The sequence below is a fragment of the Tupaia chinensis genome, unplaced genomic scaffold, assembly GCF_000334495.1.
Source record: "Tupaia chinensis unplaced genomic scaffold, TupChi_1.0 Scaffold139935_1, whole genome shotgun sequence".
NCBI classification, from domain to species: Eukaryota; Metazoa; Chordata; class Mammalia; order Scandentia; family Tupaiidae; genus Tupaia; species Tupaia belangeri.
Window position 1 is genome coordinate 273,395 of NW_006199814.1, and position 20,727 is coordinate 294,121.

The following is a 20,727-nucleotide window of genomic DNA, read 5'->3' on the forward strand; positions in this document are numbered from 1 at the left end:
AGAATGTTCAGACAAATCTAACTTACAAAAATTCATAGCTTTTTTATACACAAACAAGGAGCAGACTAAGGTAGAATCAAAGAAAGAAATACCACTTACAATAGCCACAAAAAGCATAAGATACCTAGGAATAAACCTAACCAAAGAAGTCAAAGATCTCACAAGGAAAACTATTAAAAACTAAAAAAAGAAATTGAAAATGATAACAAAAATGAAAAGATAAATCATGTTCCTGGATTGAAATAATTAATATAATAAAAATGTCAATTATCTACAGATTTAATGAAAACCCAATCAAATTACCAGAGATTTAGAAAATACAATCATAGAATTTGTCTGAAATCATAAAGGACCCTGTATTGCCAAAGCAATACTGTGCAGGAAGAGTGGGTAGGAGGCATCTCACTCCCTTATCCCAAAATATATTACAAAGCCATGATAATCAAAACAGCATGGTATTGACACAAAAGCAGGCATGTGGACCAATGGAACAGAAAAGAGACCCAAGAAATAAATCCCAAAGCATACAGCCAATTGATTTTTGGCAAAAGACACCAGACAATCCAGTGGAGAAAAGAAAATTTCTTTGGTAAATGGTACTGGAAAAAGTGGGTTTCCATCTGCAGAAAGATGAAACTGTACCCTTATCTTGTACCATTAACAAAATCAATTCAAAGTGAATCAAAGATGTAAACCTAAGATCTCAAACTATGAAACTACAGTTTTATAGGTACATTCTGACATGCAATGCCTCTCTTTCATACTTTGGCTTACTTTGCTTAGCAGTAAATCTTCATATTCATCCACCTTCTATCAAATGCCAAGGGATCAGCAGTTAGCGTAAAGGCTAAGTCGCTGGACTCCCACGTAGCCGACCACAGTTCATGTCCCAGACCCAGTGGCTCGAAACTCACGCCGGGCACGTGTGCGTGCGTGCCCAAGATCCCAAGAGGAGAACAGAGGAGAAGGGATTGTGGCATGGACATCCCCCCTGGGGGGTGATTTCTCACTTTCTGTCTGTCTGTCTCTCTCTGTCTGGCGAGCGCACGCGCCCTATAGCAAAATAAATAAATAAATAAATAAAACTCTCAAAAAAAAAAAAAGAAAGAAAAAAAAAAGGCCAAGGTCTCATTGTTTTTATATGACTGAATAGTGTTCCACAGTATATATGTGATACACTTTTTCAATCCATTCATCTGTTTGTGGGCACTTTGATTGGTTCTATGTCCTGGCAATTGTGACTAATGCTGAAATAAACATGGATGTGCAAGTGTTTTTCCTGAGTGTATTCCTATCCTTTGGATAGATGCACAGCAGCAAAATTGCTGGATCACATGAGCTAACACAGGGGAAACTCTTGGATACATCGGAGTAGGCAAAGACCCTCAACACATGGAGAATAATTTTTTAAATGGACAAATGGTATTACGTCACGTTAAAAAGCTTCTGTACAGCAAAGGAAACAATAGTTCATGTGAATTGACAACGCTTGGAATGGGAGAATATATTTGCAAAATATGCCTCAGATAAGAGACTGATAATCGGAATGTACAGGAACTCAAGCTGCTTACCTGAAAATAAATAGTCAACCCAAATAAATGATAGTCAAATGAGGGACCAGCAGCTGGCATAATGGTTACAATGCTGCACTCCCTAACAGTTGACCATGGTTTGAGTCGCTGCACTCCCTAACAGTTGACCGTGGTTTGAGTCCCAGACCCAGTGGCTTAAAACACACCAGGTGTGCATGTGTCTGTGCCCAAAATCCTGAGAAGAGGCTGGAGGAGAAGGGATTGTGGCATGGCCATTCCTCCGGGAGGTGACTTCTTGCTTTCTGTCTCTCTGTCGAGTACACGTGCTCGATAGCAAAAATCTCTCTCTTAAAAAAAAAAAAAATAGACAAAGGAGCTCTCTAAGGAAGACATATGAAAAAATACCAAAAAGCATATGAAAAAATGCTCAACATCCCTTATCATAAGGGAGATGCACATCAAAACCACAATGAGATACCACCTAACCCCAGTCAGAATGGCTAAGATTAAATAAATAAATAAATAGGGGGAAAAAAAGGAATGAAAAGTGCTGGCAAGGGCATGATCACAAGTGAACCCTCCTACACCGTTGGTGGGAATATAAATTAGTACAGCCACTGTGAAGAACAATATGGAGGTTCCTCCAAAAACTTCAGATAGAACTACCATATGATCCAGCAATTTTGCCACTGTGTATCTACCCAAAGGATAGGAATACACTCAGGAAAAACACTTGCACATGCATGTTTATTTCAGCATTAGTCACAATTGCCAAGACATAGAAGCAACCAAAGTGTCCACAAAAGAAAGAATGGATTGGAAAAGTGTATCACATATAGACTGTGGAATACTATTCAGTCATATAAAAACAAGAATACCTTGGCATTTGATAGAAGGTGGATAAATATGATGATTTACGGCTAAGCAAAGTAAGCCAAACTATGAAAGAGAGGCATTATATGTCAGAATGGGCCTGCACCATCCCTCTCCCGCTGATTACAAACCTTCCTTCTGGAAGTAACCACTAGTCATTTTTTTTTTTTAATTTTAATTTTACCCATTTACTTCTTCCATGAAAGAGAAAGAAATGGAGAGAGAGACAGGCAGACAGGCACCTCTACAAGATTCCAGTGCCATAAATCTAGTCCTCTAGTTCCAACCATCCTGTGTCATGGGTATTTGCATGCCTGGTGTGCTCAGAGAGGTCCTGTGACATACACCCAGGACCTTTCTCATGTGAGTGCAGCTGCATTGTCACTGCACCACTCACTGCCTGGCCACCAAGTCTATCTTTCAGGATAATTATTTCTTAGGTTTTCTCTATAGTTTTACTATTTGCGTGTGAATCCCTAAATTGTGCGTTTAATGTTGCCTGTTTTGAAATTTACTTGATGAAATCATCCTGTACATATTTTTTGTGATGTGTTTCTTAATATATTGCTTATGATGATGGTCTACATTGTTACTTATAGTTGTCATTTGTTCACTTTTATGTCCATTGTATAAATATACTTCCATTTTTTTCAGCCATCCTATTGGTGGGCATTGAGCTGATTCTTTCTATGATCTGTTAGTGGGACTAGGTGCATAGGGGTGTACGTGTGTGTGTGTGTGTGTGTGTTTCTTCAGTTGGATTAAATCATGCCAAACTGGTTTCCAGAGCTGTTATATTTCTGTAGTAATTTGGGGGGCATTCTCATTGTTCTACATTTTTGTTAACACTTTATATCTTCAAACTTTTAAATTTTTTCAAATTTGCATAGATTTTAATAAAAGCTTTAATTTTTCATTTTCTTTCTGACTACAGATTGTCTGATCCCAGTGAAACAATCTCCTGTAAAGAAGAAAACCATCATCATCTTAGAGAATTTGGAAAAGTCATCTTTGTCAGAGTTACTGGGGGACTTTTTGGCACCGCTAGAAAATCGCAGCACTGAAAGCCCCTATACTTTCCAAAAAGGTAACAACAGGGAAGGGACCATGCTGAGAAGCAAACTTCTGTGGTACTGTCCAATCTTTCTGTTTCCCAGAGGGCCGAGTATACTTTCTGTTCTTTTCTTACCTTGTTCTAGTTTGTATTTGTCCCATAATATAACTTACTGAAAATGGACCACTGCATTTGGTTTATTTCAGGGAATGGGACATCTGAATGCTATTACTTTCATGAGAACTGCTTTTTGATGGGAACCATTGCCAAGGCCTGTCTGCAGGGCTCTGACTTGCTGGTGCAGCAGCACTTCCGCTGGATTCAGCTGCGGTGGGATGGCGAGCCCATGCAAGGACTGCTGCAGAGGTTCTTAAGAAGGAAAGTGGCGAGTAAGGTAATGAACACAGCAGCTGCAACCTGTTTCCAGGAGAGCAGAAGTTTTCATTGTCAGGAAATTTAGGTTTGCATTTTACCATGCATTGTGTACCATGACAAGTGAAAAATTTGGATATTCAAGGGTTAAATAAGATACTAAGTGTGAAATGTCTAACAGTTTCTAGACTATATTAAATACAAGAAAATGTATATAAGTTTTACTATTGTTATTAACTGTTCTCAAGGAATCTTGCCAATTTCTAAATGCTGGAGACAGCTAGGTTAGAATTGTTTTTTTGGAGAGGTTTTTGCTATAGGGCACGTGCGCTCACCAGAAAGACAGAGAGAGACAGAGAGACAGAAAGCGAGAAATCACCCACAAGGGGGGGATGACCACGCTGCAATCCCTTCTCCATTCTCTTCTCGGGATCTTGGGCACGCACACACATGTGCCCGGCATGAGTTTAAGCCACCAGGTCCGGACTCGAACTGCGGTTGACTACATGGGAGTCCAGCAACATAGCCATTACGTTAACTGCTGGTCCCTAGGTTAGAAAATTAATCACTCTTGGGCTAAGATGGGGGACAGGAGGGTATATGGGAGGAGAGAAGTAGGAGGATACTTCACCCTGTTTTTGATAATCCAGTCAACAGTGCCTGACACTGTGACCTGAAATTTCTAATTTAATCAGAGAAATCTTCAGTCTTCAAGTTATAGTAAAATCATTGTCTGTTTGTTTATTTCTTTATTCCTTTCTCTTTTTTTTTCCTTTTTTTCTTTTTTCTTTTTTTTTTTTTTTTTTGGTTTTAGGGCACGTGCACTCACCAGAAAGACAGAAAGAGACAGAGAGACAGAAAGCGAGAAATCATCCCCTAGTTTTGGGTGCCATGCTGCCACAATCTCTTCTCTTCTAGTCTCCTCTCAGGATTTTGGGTACACATGTACATGCACCAGGCATGAGTTTTAAGCCACCAGGTCCAGGACCTGAACCACTGTCAACTACATGGGAGTCCAGTGAAATAACCATTACGCCATCTGCTGCCCTATTTCTAACTATATTATCTTGGCCAAAATATAGCCATTGTACGACCTCAACAAGTAAGAAGGGAAGTGAAGTAAAGACAGTCATAGGTCTGTAAATTTTCAAATTACTAGTATTTCCATTAACTTCATGATTACTAATATTTAAATCACATACATAAATAACCAGAAAGACACCAGTTTTATTCTGTAGAATTAGTAACATTTCAAGTAAAATGTACCACCCCCTAGTTCTCTTTTAACTATTATTTTTACAGGATTGATCTTACTTACTCTGGAAAGAAAATTCCAAGCCATAAGCTCCATTCTTTTTCCGTTGTGTTTGGGAGAGGGGTGTGCCGCAAAGAATAGAAGAGAAAAGAGGCCAGTGCCCTTCCTTTACCAGGAATCACGTTCAGTAGTTTAATGAAATGAATTCTCTGGCATAAGTGTATGATGAGAATCAATGACTATTACAGAACATCAGCTGTCTTGTAACTTCACAGAACCTAATTTTGTGGGCACTTAGATGCACACCTGCCCTTGGTCAGTTTCCCTTCCCAATTCTTCACAGAGACTTAAGAAAATAAACCATTCAGAACAATCCTGGGCTTTCTACTAGTATTTAATTAAAAAAAAAATTATATTGTTTTAGTAGAAAAGTAATATTCAATCATCATTTTTTTTAATTTTCTTTTTTTGGGAGAGTTTTTTGCTATAGGGTGCATGCGCTCACCAGAAAGACAGAGAGAAACAGAGACAGAAAGCGAGAAATCACCTCCCAGGGGGAATGGCCACGCCACAATCCCTTTTCCTCCATTCTCCTCTCAGGATCGTGGGCATACATGCACACGCGCCCAGTCTGAGTTTAAGCCACTGGGTCTGGGACTCGAACCATGGTCGACTACATGGGAGTCCAGCGACATAGCCAATAGACTAACTGCTGGTCCCACAACCATCATTAATTATAGCATGCTCTCAGAACTCTTGCTGGAATAATGGCAAAGGAAATGAGATATATAGGATGATCAGTCGTCTTTTGATGAAAAAGGAAATTGTCCTAACAGATCTGAAAGCCTCAGATAATGTATGGCATCTGTTCGGTGAAGCGGCTGGTATCACTGAACAACTCTTATGTCTCCTTGTTGAAATTATGTCCTTCATGCAGGACATACAAACTTTCACAGATTACTAATTTTTAACAACAAATGACTTGGAAAACAAAGATTTATGTGAATCTCCTTTCTTATACAAGGTTAATTACTATAGCTGACTTCTAAATAATAGAAGGATATTTCTCCTAGTAGTAAATAAATCTTTGTCCTTGTGGGACTCCTCCATATCACCAAAAAGGCATTCGATTTTATAAAATTATAATGAAAATTGCTCCTGAGCCAGCCCCACAGCCTAATGCTCAAGGGAACCTAATCCCACATGGCTGACAGTACAATTCAAATCCTGGCCCTGGTGACTTAACAAACATGCCAGGTGCACGTGCATGCATGTCTCAAAATCCCAGATGAGTAGAAAAATGAAGGACGGGATTGTGACATGGCCACACCCTGTTAGGGAGTGCTTTTTGCCTCTCCATCTGTCTCTGTCTCGATGGTGATCACACATACCCTCTGGCAATTAAGAAAACATTTTTAAAGGAAGTATCCTTATGGCATGTTAGGGATCTTGGAGGACAATTTTTATTCATGAGAGATTATTCGAGTGCTATTTTTAAAAAAATGTATTCAGTGTTTGCACATCTGGCCACATAGCTCCCCTATAAGCTTCTGAGTTCGGCATCAAAGATTTCTTAAGGTGTCTAAATGTAGCAAATTTTAACAGTAAGCTTTGAAATGTCACTTCAGACTTATTCCCATAAGTAGTTTAATTGGCCTTTACAATTTTAGTATACTTTCTCTTTTTAAGAACTCCTACTAAGATACAAATCTTCCCAGGCATTTAACTAACCCTTATAAAACTAGAAAGTTAAATTTATAAACCTGGTGATACCAATATTCTCTACATTCTTGTAACATTTATATATATAAAATGTATTTTAGCATATCCTTCTTATTCCCTTTAGCTTAAAATTATAACCCAAACTCCATTAATCTTGTTACCATTTTAAAAACACAAGGCTATTTTAATGTGTGAAATTCTCTTATATAAGTACTTCAAAATACCAAATATATGATTATCCCTCATTCTAACCCAGAAAATCATAAAGATGTTGGTTTGATTAGTTCAGAATAGTCATCAACATAAAAACTGGGTTATCTCCTCCTGAAAATATAAGGTTATTTTCTTGACTGTCCCGGTTTTTATATCAGCTAGAGAACTTGGTGAAGACTTGTGTCTTGGCCTCAGATTTTTCTCACTAGCAGGATAAACCGATAGAGTCCTGTTAACAGTGACCATATGCATAGGGCATCTGAGTCCATCCCTCCACGTGGGGTAGATTCAATTTACAGATGACCTAAAGCTTGGCTCAGATTTAGGTCTGTAACCCCACTCATGGTTCTTTGCCCATTGGACTGGACCCAATGAATCAATTTAAGCCTTGTTTCTTCCTGAGTGGCCAGGCCACAAGTCTGATGAATGACATCAGAGACAACGCTGCACTCTTGGTGGAGAGAGTGCACAACGCGATGGCATGCTGGTTGCAATGAGCAGGTGACTAGCCTGTGTTATGAAAGAGGGACTACTGCAGAGCAGGGAAGGAGTGCTTGGGTTAGGAAGAGTGGGCAGAAGCCTCTCTGTGATCCCATGAAGGCCTTTTAGGTCACATTCATCTGTGATCTGAAGGAGAAAGAACATGCTGGGAAGAGGGAGGCTCCGTGCAGAAGCAGGACTTGCAGCGGCTCTTAGATGTCAGGAACACAGCAGCCCCCTCCTGAAAACTAAAGGAAGACTCATGGCTATATAGTCATTCTTTCAGTGGACATGCTAGTCAGGGAATAAGGTCCAGTACCTTGAATTAGTTATATGGATTACTTACCTTGGAAGTTTGTCATTTTTTACCCATTTTGTTCCTTCCAAGCATCAGCGTCCATTTTCTCCCTTCTCCCATATTTCCTTCCCCAGTCCGTACATGGGATGTTCTTTCTCCCACCCCTGTCTGACTCACCAAGTATTCTTTGTATCCTCTGAGAAACTCAGTTGAAGTCCCAGCTCATCTGGTTATCTTTCCAGGAAATACAGTAGTCAGTCAGTTCTTCTGTCGAACTACCTTTGCAGCTTGAATTTGGACTTACATCGTCATCCGTAAGGAGTCTTGAAGATCGTGAGCACAGCCCAAAGTCCTCATTGTACAGATGATAAACTTAACAACAGAGGCATCGGCAGACACGATTGGTCTGTGTGTTGCTCAGTCAGACCTCATTCTCCCCTGAAGCTGATTACTTCTCTCTTAGCTTTTGATGCAACTTTTTGTTGTTGTTTCCTACAGTTGTGACTACACAAATGAACATGTCTTTTTTATTTTCCTATAGTAGTTATCACTGATTATGTATAGTAGGCATATAATAAATATGCTTTTAAATACAGGACTCTAAACATCTCCACAAAATTGTGTTTATGTTCAACAGGTAGATGTTAAGAACACAGAAACATTTAGTAATTAGAAATTCAGTTTACTGGATAGTCCTTTAAGGAAATACCAGTTTGTTTCATTTTTTGTTTTGTTTTTAAGAGGTATTTGCCTTGGGTAAATGCACTTGCTGAAGAGAGAGAGAGAGACAGAGATGGGGAGAGTGAGAAATCACCGCCAGGGAGATGGCCATGTTGCAATACCTTCTCCTCTGTTTTCCTCTCGGGATTTTGGGCATGCACGCATACATGCCTGGCATGAGTTTCAAGCCACCAGGTCCAGGACTCGAACCATGATCAACCACATGGGAGTCCAGCGACATAACCACTATGCCATCTGATGGCCCAAGAAATATCAATTTTTAATGTACTGTCAAACAACAACCACTGTTACCATGAAATAGCAAACTTGCAAAATGAGAAAATTTTTGTTTTGTTTTTAATTACCAGAAAAAGAGAGGGGAGAAGCAGCCCTTAATAGGGCCTGATCACACCACAATCCTTTCTTTCTTTCTGTTTTTGTTTTTGTTTTTGTTTTCCATTTCTCCATTTTATTAGGATTTGGTTTTTCAAACCACCAGAGCCAGGATTTGAACTGCTACAGTCAAAGATGTGGGATTTGACTCCCAACATACAAGGCTCAGCTACTATGCTTTAGGGCAAGCCCACAAAGTAGGAAATTTCATGTACACGTCTGCAATTTGGAGAGAAGAGGTGCCCACCTGTTTCTTCAGGTCCTCAGAGTTGACAAATATCATTTTGCCTTTGTCTTCTTCTATCAGATTACCTAACAATGTGATCTTTAAAAGCAGTTTACTGGACAGTCATTAAGAGAATAATTTAATTTTGCTAAGAAAAAACAAAAATATGTTTCCCTGGGGACTCAGTTTAAGTGAGAGCTTTGCCCTCCCCCTCCCTGATTTCACATGTGGCTTTGATGAGGTAGCTGGGAGACACCTTTCCCTCTGTCAGCGGCCCACAGAGCTAAGCCTGTCCTCTCCCCTCAGCCCTGGCCAACTATAGGGAGTAAGACTTGAACAGAAATCATTGGAAATGTTAAGCTCGAGGAAGAAATTTCTTGAGCTTAATGGTTTTAACCAACTTGGTTTTTTTAAAAAGAATTATTTAATTTTATTTGTTATTATTTTTTAATTTGACCAGAGAGAGACAGAGAGTGAGAAAGGGAAAGTGAGAAAGCAAGCTGCCAGGTCCAGGACTCAAACTGTAGCCAGCCAGGTGGGAGTCTAGCGCCTCAACCACCATGCCACCTGCCACACCCACCAACTTCATTTTAAATGTGATGAACTCCTTTTTTTATTATTTCACTAAATGCTGCTTTGAATTAAAATAATTCTTAAACCTAAATAAATAAATATAATCTTACTGTGTTGTAATCCTCCTGCCTCAACCTCCCAGCTGAGAGTGGCAGGTGCATGCCACCATGACTGACTCCTTTTCTGACAGAGTCTCACTGTGTTACCCAGAGCAGCTTCCTGAGTCGCTAGGACTATGGGTGCACGCCACCACGCCTGGCCTTTAGGTTGGACCAGGAATTGAACCTGGGCTTCCCATTTAGTGCCGTCCTTCAGAGCATAGTGTCTCACCAGTGTGTGACACCAGGTGTGGGCCTAAGTCAGTATTTTAACACTATTGTTCTATTTATTAAAAATAAGCTGGGAACCAGCAGTTAGCGTAATGGCTATGTCGCTGGACTCCCACGTAGTCGACCGCGGTTCATGTCCCGGACCCGGTGGCTTAAAACTCACGCCGGGCGCGTGTGCGTGCGTGCCCAAGATCCCGAGAGGAGAATGGAGGAGAAGGGATTGCGGCGTGACCATCCCCCCTGGGGGGTGATTTCTCGCTTTCTGTCTCTATGTCTCTCTCTGTCTGTCTGGCGAGCGCACGCGCCCTACAGTGAAAATCTCTCCCCCCCCAAAAAAAATAAAATAAAATAAAATAAAAATAAGCTATAAAGTTAGCAATAATGCATATTTGAAAGCTGCTAAAAGAGTAAAGTTGACGTTCTCACCACAAAAAAAGTGAAGTGATGACTTAATTAACTTGACTTAATTTCACTTGTGTGTATTTGTATATACATATATATGTGTGTGTGTGTGTGTGTGTGTGTGTGTGTGTGTGTGTGTGTGTGTCTGTGTGTGTGTATGAAAGGTCATATGCAGGGTCTTCAAAAAGTTCATGGAAATGTATATTATATCTTAAAATGCATGGAATTCAAAATTTTTTATACCAAAATATACTTGTTCCTTTTATGAAAAAAATTTATTATTATTTCATAATTTGCTATAGGGCACAGGTACTCACCAGAGACTGAGAGAGAGAGAGAGAGAGAGAGAGGAAAAGTGTCTAAGCAAGCCACCAGGTCTAAGACTTGAACCACATTTGGCTATGTGCAAGTCTAGCACCTTAACTATCATGTCACCTGCCGGTCTCTAAACTTACTCCCTTTTTCCACAAACTTTTCAAAATCCTTTTATATCAAAACACTACATTGTACACCATAAATATATATAATTATTTGTCAATTTTGCCTTATTAAGAAAATTGAAATCAACTTTGGCCTTAGCTTTGCCCCCTATTACCTATGTAACCTGGGCAAGTTATAATTTCTTCATACTCACTCCTTTGATATATAAAATGGTTAAAATGTCTACCTCTGGCTTGTGGTAAGAATTAAATTAAATGAGAAAAATGTTTATCACACTAACACGTTAGCACACCTACTGATATGTCCTAATATGTATGACTGGTTATCTTTCCTTCAACCACCACAAGTAAACGTAAAATCAGGTTCCACACAATTTTTGTCTTATATTTTTAATTTTAGATTCCCAAAACAAAAAGAATAGCAGTATGTTCTAAGCCAAGTCCCTGTGTTCCACCTCCCTGTCTCTCCAGTTCAGAGGTCAGGTGCCTTCACCCTGCGATCCCGTGTGCAAGATCATCGACTGGGCTCTGTCTGTCTGGCGTCAGCTCAACTCCTGCCTGGCCCGCTTGGGCACACCTGAAGCGCTTCTGGGCCCAAAGTATTTCCTAGCTTGTCCTGTAGTCCCAGGACATGCCCAAGCAACAGTGAAGTAAGTGCCATTTCTCCTTATTTACCAACTTAAAATAGAACTTTGGCAAATTTGGGATGTCTGAGAGTGAGAATGCTGACCAGGCTGCCATGGGCCACTTCTTGTCATCCACATGGAAAGCCATTGCTCCATGCTCTCGTCAGAGAGAGACTGTGACCTGTCTGCTGTAGGGTACAATTTCCCCTTATTACAAAACTCATCAGAGTCATGTTCAGCTTACAGTGAAGTATCTCTTGGGGTAGGTCCCACACTAGAAATCTTGAAATGTGTTTTATGCCCCTCACCCCAAAGGCCTGCTTTCTATTAATAAATTGAAAACCTTTATTGAGACATAGACACTTAAATGTGTTTTCTTTTGAAGAAGCTTATGTGAACAGACATATATACAATAAGGTTAATGTAATAGAAAATCAGGAGGAAATTGAAAAGAGGAAAAGCATTGTCACCCTCCAGCTTAGTAAGGGTTCTGTGATTAGCTGGCAAATTTGATTCCACATTTTCTGTCTTCCCAAATAGCAATCCATTTTGGAAAGCAGAGGATGCAAATAATGTACCTCCTTTATTATAGACACACCATCAATTTAATAACAGTTCCCAGGGGGAAGAAAGAAGTACTAAATTAAATATACAGAGCATTTTCTTGCTGAAAACCAAATGCATTTATTGATGTATTTACCACTTTCTTTGTCAGTATCACAATTCTGTTTAAGCATTTTTTTATACCAGAGTCTCAAGATAATTAGAAACCAATTTTTGCCTTTCCTAGACAGAGCATAGTCTGTGTCAAGAACTGTGGCAGCTCTGGGAATTGTACCAATTGCAAGCTAATAGGTTTTGGACTCTGGATCAGGAGCAAAGGACTTTATCACTTACTGCACAGAAGACAGCCCAAGCTTCAGGTTTTTAGGTATCTCTTGCCCCTACATTCCATGGGTAATGCAGAGCAGCAGCCCAGAGGGATACTGGATTTGCTGATCACAGTTCTGGAGCTCCCTTCAGGGCTTCTGAAAGAGGATGCTGGCAAATCTGCCCATCTATTGCCCTGGAAGGAAATGTTACCTTCATTAACTTGGTCAGGAGACACATCTATGCTAGGCTCCCAAAGAAGGTACCATCTCTATCTTTCACATCTAAAAATAGTCCAAAATGAAAGCTGACACCAGATGTGTAGAAATGCCATACAGAATTGTCTCCCAACAGCATGTTAGGAGCAGCTTTTATTTTTTAAAGCAAAGCTTATCATTTTATACCTTTAGCACTTTATACAGTGTAATCTTGACTTACATTATACAATGGAATATCAGTTTTGTCTGCATTCCTAATTGCAGTTTAATTTCTTTTTTGTTATTGTTGAATTACATACCCCTAGACATAAACAGAGAAGTTTACAATGGATTAATCTACAGATCCCTGGGTAATAGCTTTTAACAACACTTGGAAGTTACATGCTAGTATCTAATGGCTTTGAAAAAGGTCCAGTCCTAAGAAATGCGGTTTTGTTTCTACACTCTTTAATCACAGTAACTGTTTTCTTTTTCATTTGTTTTGTTTTGTTTTTGTTTTGTTTTGGTTTTTTTGAGAGGTTTTTGCTATAGGGCACGTGCACTTGCCAGAAAGACAGAGACCGAGACAGAAAGTGAGAAATCACCCTCTAAGGGGGATAGCCACACCACAATCCCTTCTCCTCCAATCTCCTCTTGGGAGGTTGGGCATGCATGCACACATGCACATGCGCTCAGCATGAGTTTAAGCCACCGGGTCTGGGACTTGAACCATGGTCTACTATGGGAGCCCAGCAATATAGCCATTATACCAACTGCTAGTCCCAATCACAGTAACTGTTTTGTTTTGTTTTATTTTGTTTTGCTTTGCTTGATTGTTTGTTTGCTAGAGGGCACATATACTGGTAGAAAGAGAGACTAAGGGAGAGGAGAAAGCACCCTCCCATGGAGAATAGTTACACCACAGTCTCTCCATCCTTTTGAGATTTTGGACATGCATGTACACATGCCTGGAATGTTTCTTAAGCACCAGATCTGGGACTTGAACCATATGGATGGCCATGTGGGATCTAGCCATGGTCTATGGAGGTAGTCCAATAGTGACTGTTTCTTAATGCTACAACAAATTGTAATACTTCTTGAAGGGATTTTAATTGGCATTGAGTACTCCATATTTGGGCTGAAGTCCCATGACTTACGGCTGTTAATACAGAGAGTCCACCAGAGGCAATGGCCAGTTGACACCACCCTCTGCAGGGCTGAGTTCACCCATGTGCAGCAGTGAGCCTGTGGCTTGGAGGAAGCACATTTAGTTTGTCCTTGGTTTCAAAAATATTAAGGTATAATATATGTGTGTCTTAATAAGAAAATGTAGCAAATAAGTATAAGCTATTTAAACTTGAACTTTCAGAAAATATAAGGTCATCAGGACAATCACAATATATTTTTTATGTTTTTCTATACAAAAATGCATCATGACTTTCCCAATGACCCAATAATTTTCCTATACGTCTTCCTTCTTTAAATCTACTTTCCATGTATTTATTCATGCATGTGTTCATTCATTCATTCATTCATTCATTCATAAATACTCAAGCATTGATTCCAGCATTGAGAGACATATAACTACTCACTTTAATTTGAAATACATTACATTTTTTAAGCAAATTTAAGCTACTGTGATATTGGATAGTTCTACTTTTCAGAAATTACCTGGGAAAGGTAGCACATTTACAAAATCATGTCTGTTTTTTTCTCCAGAGGTCTTTAAACCTGTCCTTTTGTAAAGTAGTGTGTAGTTCATCAGAAGCCTGCTCTTAACTGGTGAATCCACCTCTCTTGCTAGGTGGATGTCAAAGCTGTGGAATGCTGTCATTGCACCCAGAGTTCAAGAAGCGATATTGTCAAGAGCCTCTATGAAAAGACAACCTGGTGTTGGGCAGACAATGGCTAAAAAACACCCCAGCCAAGGACAGCAGGCTGTGGTCAAAGCTGCTCTCAGCATCTTGCTTAATAAAGCTGTATTGCATGGCTGTCCCCTTCCCAGAGCAGGTATGTGGGTTAGTGCATGGACAGGCCATTCACACCTTTATATGACACTTCTTGAATTCATCTATAAGGGATTTACTTTCTTTGTAACTAGAAAAATTAATGGACATTTCACAACATTGCTCCAGACCTAACTCTGTTTTTAATCATTAGCTGGTGTTCGAATTCCAGCCCTGTGAGGTTCATGCTGGTGCACCCTGTGTGGGTGTTGAGCCAGGGCCTTGATTTCGAAGAGTCCGTATCTTTGAGAACAGGAAATGCACATTGCTTTATGATCAGAAACTACCTTAGCACTGACTTCCTTTTAGGCAGTATGTGGTTTGTGTTGTTTCAGAGCTAGACCAGCATATTGCGGACTTCAAAGGAGGAAGCTTCCCCTTATCCCTAGTTTCGAGTTACAATTGCAGCAAGAAGAAAGGCGAGAGTGGTGCCTGGAGAAAGGTGAACACCAGTCCTCGAAAGAAGTCTGGCCGTTTCTCTTCACCTACCTGGAATAAGCCGGACTTGAGCAACGGAGGTAAGGGGAGTAGGCATGCTGCCCAGGAGGAGGTTGGCACCCCTAAGCTAGTTCCTAAATGCAGACGTATTTTTATTTTTACCATGATGTATTCAGCAAAACAAAAACTCTGAGTATTTCATGGCATGTTTTCACAGAAAATACACACTATGTCACAGGTAGATTCAAAAATATTTGGAAGCCTCTACCTGAAAAAAACCACTCATTTCAGAATTCCAAAGTTAAATTCATCTTTACCTTGTTAGTTGTCAATTGTTTTTTAGTTTTTTATTGATTGATTGATGTTCACGATTATGTTTACGGAATAAAATCATTGCACTTTGGCATATTTGGTTTTGTTTTAATTGCTAGAGGATCCATGTAATTGCCAGAGAGAGAGAGGAATCTCTTAATAGGCTGTGTTCAGGCTGTAGTCCCTTCTCCTCCATTTCTCCACTCTGTTCAGATTTGGGGCATGCACACACACACACCAAGCATGTTTTTCAAGCTACTGGGGTCAGAAATCATAGTGTAGTGGGCTATGTGAGATCCAGTTCCCTTACCCACGAAGCTACAGAGTCAACTAATTTCACTTCTTTAGTGCACCATTCCTAAGCCAATTGTAAAATGCTTAGTATTGCCTCAGCCACAGTAGCACACTGGATGCTGCTGCTCAGTGGGCCAGAGCCCCTCAGGAGGCCCGTGTTTCATTCTTAGCCCATCCTTTATCTTCTTTTTTTTTTAGAGAGAGATTTTTGCTGTAGGACGTATATGCTCACTGGAGAGACAGAGAGACAGAAAGCAAGAAATCACCCCCAGGGGAGATAACCATGTCACAGCCCCTTCTTCATTCTCCTCTTGGGATCTTGGGCACACACGCACACAGGCTGTGTGTGAGTCACGGGGCCCGGGACTCAAATCATGGTCAACTATGTGGGAGTCCAGAGGCATAACCATTATGTCATAGGCTGGCCCCTTAGCCCATCCTTTGAAAAGAGCCAGCCATGGTGGTTTGTCCTGGTAGTCCAGCTGCTTTAGGAGCTGAAACAGGAAGATTAGGGTGTAGTAAGACCCCGTCTATAACACCACACACACATACATGCACACACAGACAAGGAAAGAAAGAAAAGCATGTTAGAGACAGCTTTGATATCAATTTAAGGCTGTTACAAGTGAATCAGTCTTACACAGATCTTTTTATACATCATATGTGGTGTACACCAGGTACCAGCTTCTGTTCTAAGAACTGGAAATAGAGCAGTAAAAACAGAGGGAAAATATCCCTGCTCTCATAGACCTTATATATATTTATTAGGTCATGAGACTTATTGATGCCACATGATAGAACATCACATATAAATAAGAAACATGGGCATTTTCATTCTAAGGAGACATAATACGTCTGTCCAGATTTGAGACCTATTCCTTTTTTAGTTGGTAATAGGATAGTGGGCGAGTATACAAAGCTTAAATGTCTTTTCTAAGAAAAATGTATATCTAAGGAAGAATAAAAAGATGAAAACTGCCATTTAACATGACCTTTTCTTAGGTTTATTATTTCTTCCATAAGTAAGGGAGATAGAGAGAAAGACAGCATCCCCAACAAGGTCTTGATGCCATGATCTAGCCCCAGCTCCAGCCAGCCCACATCACGGGCATGCATGTGGCATGTGCCTGCTACACTCGTGGTCTCCTGACTCAAACCAGGAACCTTCCCATGTGGGTCAGGGTTGCAGAGTGCCATGTTTCACCACTGTACAATCATCCAGCCCCTAAATATATCTCTTGTGAACACGAATAAAGAGCCCATCCTCCACCTATTTAAAAGTCTCCACCTCATGTACATTGTGGATTTCTGATATATGTCATTTGTTTAGGTCTTGAATACCCCATCCCTCCAAATTACTTGTTTTGTGTCATTTTATGTCAACTTTACAACAGTGGAGTTTCAACATAAAAAAATGATAGTGCCTAAAATTTTATATTCCTTAAAACATAAAGTTGCTCTTAGTCATGAATATAGTTTCATACTTAGCTTTTTATTAAAAATTAACAAAACACAGCTTAATATTTCTAACTGTATTAATAGATGTTAGAGTTCTCTAATTACCCTAAGTGTGCTAGTAAACTCCAGCCTCTTTTTTAATGATTAGAGTCACTAAATAAGAGTTTCCTTATACTTTTTCAAAAGGTGTTATATCTTTATATTGAGTTGTAAGAAAAGTCATGATGTATTTTTTTCTGTATTTCTATGCAAAAATGCATTATGACTTTTCTGGGAACCCAGTGATAGGATATGTCCTCACCCCATGAGCCTGGCATTGCTTCCCAAAGTCAGAGGGTTTAATTCAGGGAAAAAGAGCGACACTAGACTTCAGCCTCCAAGTATAGTATGGCGACCTTCCAGATGACTTTCTGCAGCCAGGATCATACCTTTACTTGCTCTTATCCATTTTTACGATGATAATTATCATCTCCACTTACAGAGAACAGAGGTTCAGATCCCTTGTCCACCTGGTCCAATCTACCTCTTCCAGAAATAGAGGTTTTGCAGTCTGTTTTTGTTTCTTGCAAAGCCAATCGCATTTTCTTCAGTCGGTGCCACCCTTATCCTGGACACACACGATGATAATCCATGGGCACCCACATATAACAACCATGGGTTGTGCGGGAACCAGCAGTTAGCGTAATGGCTGTGTCACTGGACTCCCACGTAGTCAACCACGGTTCGTGTCCTGGACCCACTGGCTTAAAACTCACGCTGGGCGTGTGTGCATGCGTGCCCAAGATCCCGAGAGGAGAATGGAGGAGAAGGGATTGCGGCCTGGCCATCCGCCCCAGGGGGTGACTTCTCGCTTTCTGTCTCTATGTCTCTCTCTGTCTTTCTGGCAAGCACATGCACCCTATAGCAAAAACCTCTCAAAAAAAAAAAAAAAGAAAAAGAAAAAAAAGAAAGAAAGAAACTAGCACACTAATGTAGACATAGACAGAGGGAAAGTGAAAATAGCTATCCTCCAGTGGGGACAGCTATGCCAAAATCCCTTCTCCTCCATTCTTTTGGGATCAGGGGCATGCACACACACACACACACACACACACACACACACACACGCCTGGCATGAGTTTCAATCCACCAGGTCTGGCACTCAAACTGCAATCAGCCATGTGGGAGTCCAGCAACTTAACCACCATTCCACCTACTGGCCCCTTTGTATTCTCTTTTATTGGGTTGTTAGGATGGCACGTTTTTGCAAAGAAAAACAGAAAAATATGTCATGACTTTCCCAATGACCTAATAATTAGGTTATAAACTACTTTGAAAAACATTGGTATGATTTATGGTATTATTTTTAAATTTCCTGATTGATTGTATACTGTTTCTATTTTCTTTCCTCTGTAATACAAAGCTGTTGACTGTTATATTCCTTTATGTGCACAGTTAGCACCACGTGCCCTGTAGTGCCCTGATGGGCCCATACACCAAAAACTACACTCAATTACACAGTGTTGTTTAGAAGGCAAATAAAGAGAGATTACCATTGTTAAAAGACAGGTCTTAAAACTCCTCTTTTGGTACTTGAGGAACAAGGACCTAAGGAAATAGGGACTTGACTAGTGAGAAAAAGGGCCATTGATGAAAGCAGAGACCAAGCTGCCTGAGCTGATCCTCCAGTGTACATACATGAGGGAGGTGGATATTCCCAGACTTTTGGCAGTGCCTATGTCGGGAGCAGCTCCTGGAGTTTCTGTACTGGGGAAAATCCCTTCGAGAGGTGAACATTAATCCAAGAACAAAAGGCTGCAGAATGAATAGTCAGATTATTTTAAATACAGAGTTCAAAATTCACAGAGGCAATGTTCCAGTCTACTGAACATGACTGTATATTTTTACAGGTATAAAAAATAGGACTATGTCACATCTGAGCTGTAGCAAGAATGCTTCTCTGTCAAGACAAAAGTAAGTTCACCTTGCAGATGTAACTCAGCAAATAACATAAATCAAGTAACTAATACTATTTTACATAGTCCATGTTCTTATTTCTAGTCTGTGTGACTGTTACTGCTGTTGATAAGTTTTAGAAAAGCCATCATTCAAATCTTGGTATTAAACTGAAATTCAGTGAATGAATGATATCTTTGAATGAAACCTTTAAAGTGTTCTTTTAGTTTAATATAACTTAATGTAAAGCCTGCTTCAGTTTTAGTTTATTAAATAAGCTAGAAGTATTATAGGCTTCATTTTTAGAAAACTCAATAATTATTAATAGATTTTTAAATAATTGTTTATTTAATTTTATTTATCATTATTATTATTATTGTTTAGCTTGCTACAGAACATGTGTACTCAGCAGAGAGAGAGAAATCATGTGAGAAAGCAAGCCCCCAGGTCTAAGACTCAAACTGCTGTTGGCCATGTGGGAGGCCAATGCCTTAACCAACATGCCACCTACTGGCCTTGTTATTAATGGACTTGACACAAAGATAAAACCTTGCATTTGTGAACTTTCAGACAGCCTTTTGACTTGTTTAAAATGCCAGATTCATAGAATGATAGCATGATACTTACTTTTAAGTGCTAAATGTTTACAGTAATGGTTTCATTTATTTTCTTATATTGTTCCTAGGGAATTACTGGTTATTTCAATTTGCAAATGTTGAGGTATAAAGGATGATTCAGTTAATCACACAATGGAAATGTTTGAGCAGTTTTAAATAGGTCCCCATTGTAGTTCAATAAATCATGTGGGCAGGTAACATTTAAGGCCCTGTCTCCTGGTTTACAGTATTACTGAAAGGGGAGGTTGAAGAGAGAAGGGAGATGAAGGAAACTGAAATACATGGTACTTTCTGCAGGCCCACTACTAGATCCATTATTAACAGCCTGTGTCATTTTCTAATAACCCTTTGATGTAGGATTAAGGATTCTTTACATAGAAGGGAACCCAGGAACTGAGGTGTTAAGATGGAAGAAAGAAGATGACTCATGGTGTTAGTCTGTTTTCTGTTTCTGTACCTGAATGCCATAGACTGGGTAACCTATGAAGAAAACAGATTTATTTAGCTCATGGTCTGGAGCCTGGCAAGTCCATTATCAAGTTTCCGACGTCTGGCGACATCTTGCCATGGCATCACATGGAAAGACAGAGCAAGCTCATGCCAGCTTAGGTGTCTTCGTATAAAGTCACCAGTCTATCACGTGGGCCCCACCTTGCTAATCTTAGCTAATTACCTAATGACCTACTCCTAATTACCTCCTAAAGACTCCACCTCCAAATACCATCAACATATGAATTTGGGGCCTACATTTCTAACACATTCGAACCATAGCACATGGCCATATTGATAATAAGTGACAGAGCCAAGTTTAAAATTTGCATTTATGTCACTGTCCCCTATACACGGCTTACTGTCTTAGCTTTATCTGACCTGGAAGGCAGAGATGACAAAGGAAGAATAAGGAGACTGGAATGCTGCAAGTCAAAGTGGATCTTTTTGAAATGGAATTTATCCTACTAAGGATTTTAAGTGGGTTATCAAAATCCTGTGGAGATTTATTACCTTAGTATTCTAATCTTTCAGGACATGGGAGTGGGCTGTGGCATTAGATGACATGTAAAAAATACTTTTTGCAATATTTAAAAACTCTTT

The 20,727-nt window shown here is 39.9% G+C and overlaps 1 protein-coding gene across 1 annotated transcript in view; it reads left to right on the forward strand.

The window, feature by feature from the left end:
• The window catches only part of CTTNBP2 (cortactin binding protein 2), a gene marked incomplete at its 5' end in the record, with an annotated part of 168,062 nt that overhangs the window by 137,316 nt on the left and 10,019 nt on the right, over positions 1-20,727 (forward strand). The window contains 6 exon segments of the mRNA XM_014593214.2: positions 3,340-3,492; positions 3,666-3,853; positions 11,354-11,532; positions 14,380-14,585; positions 14,917-15,099; positions 18,973-19,036. Of these exon segments, the coding sequence (XP_014448700.1) occupies positions 3,340-3,492; positions 3,666-3,853; positions 11,354-11,532; positions 14,380-14,585; positions 14,917-15,099; positions 18,973-19,036 (973 nt within the window).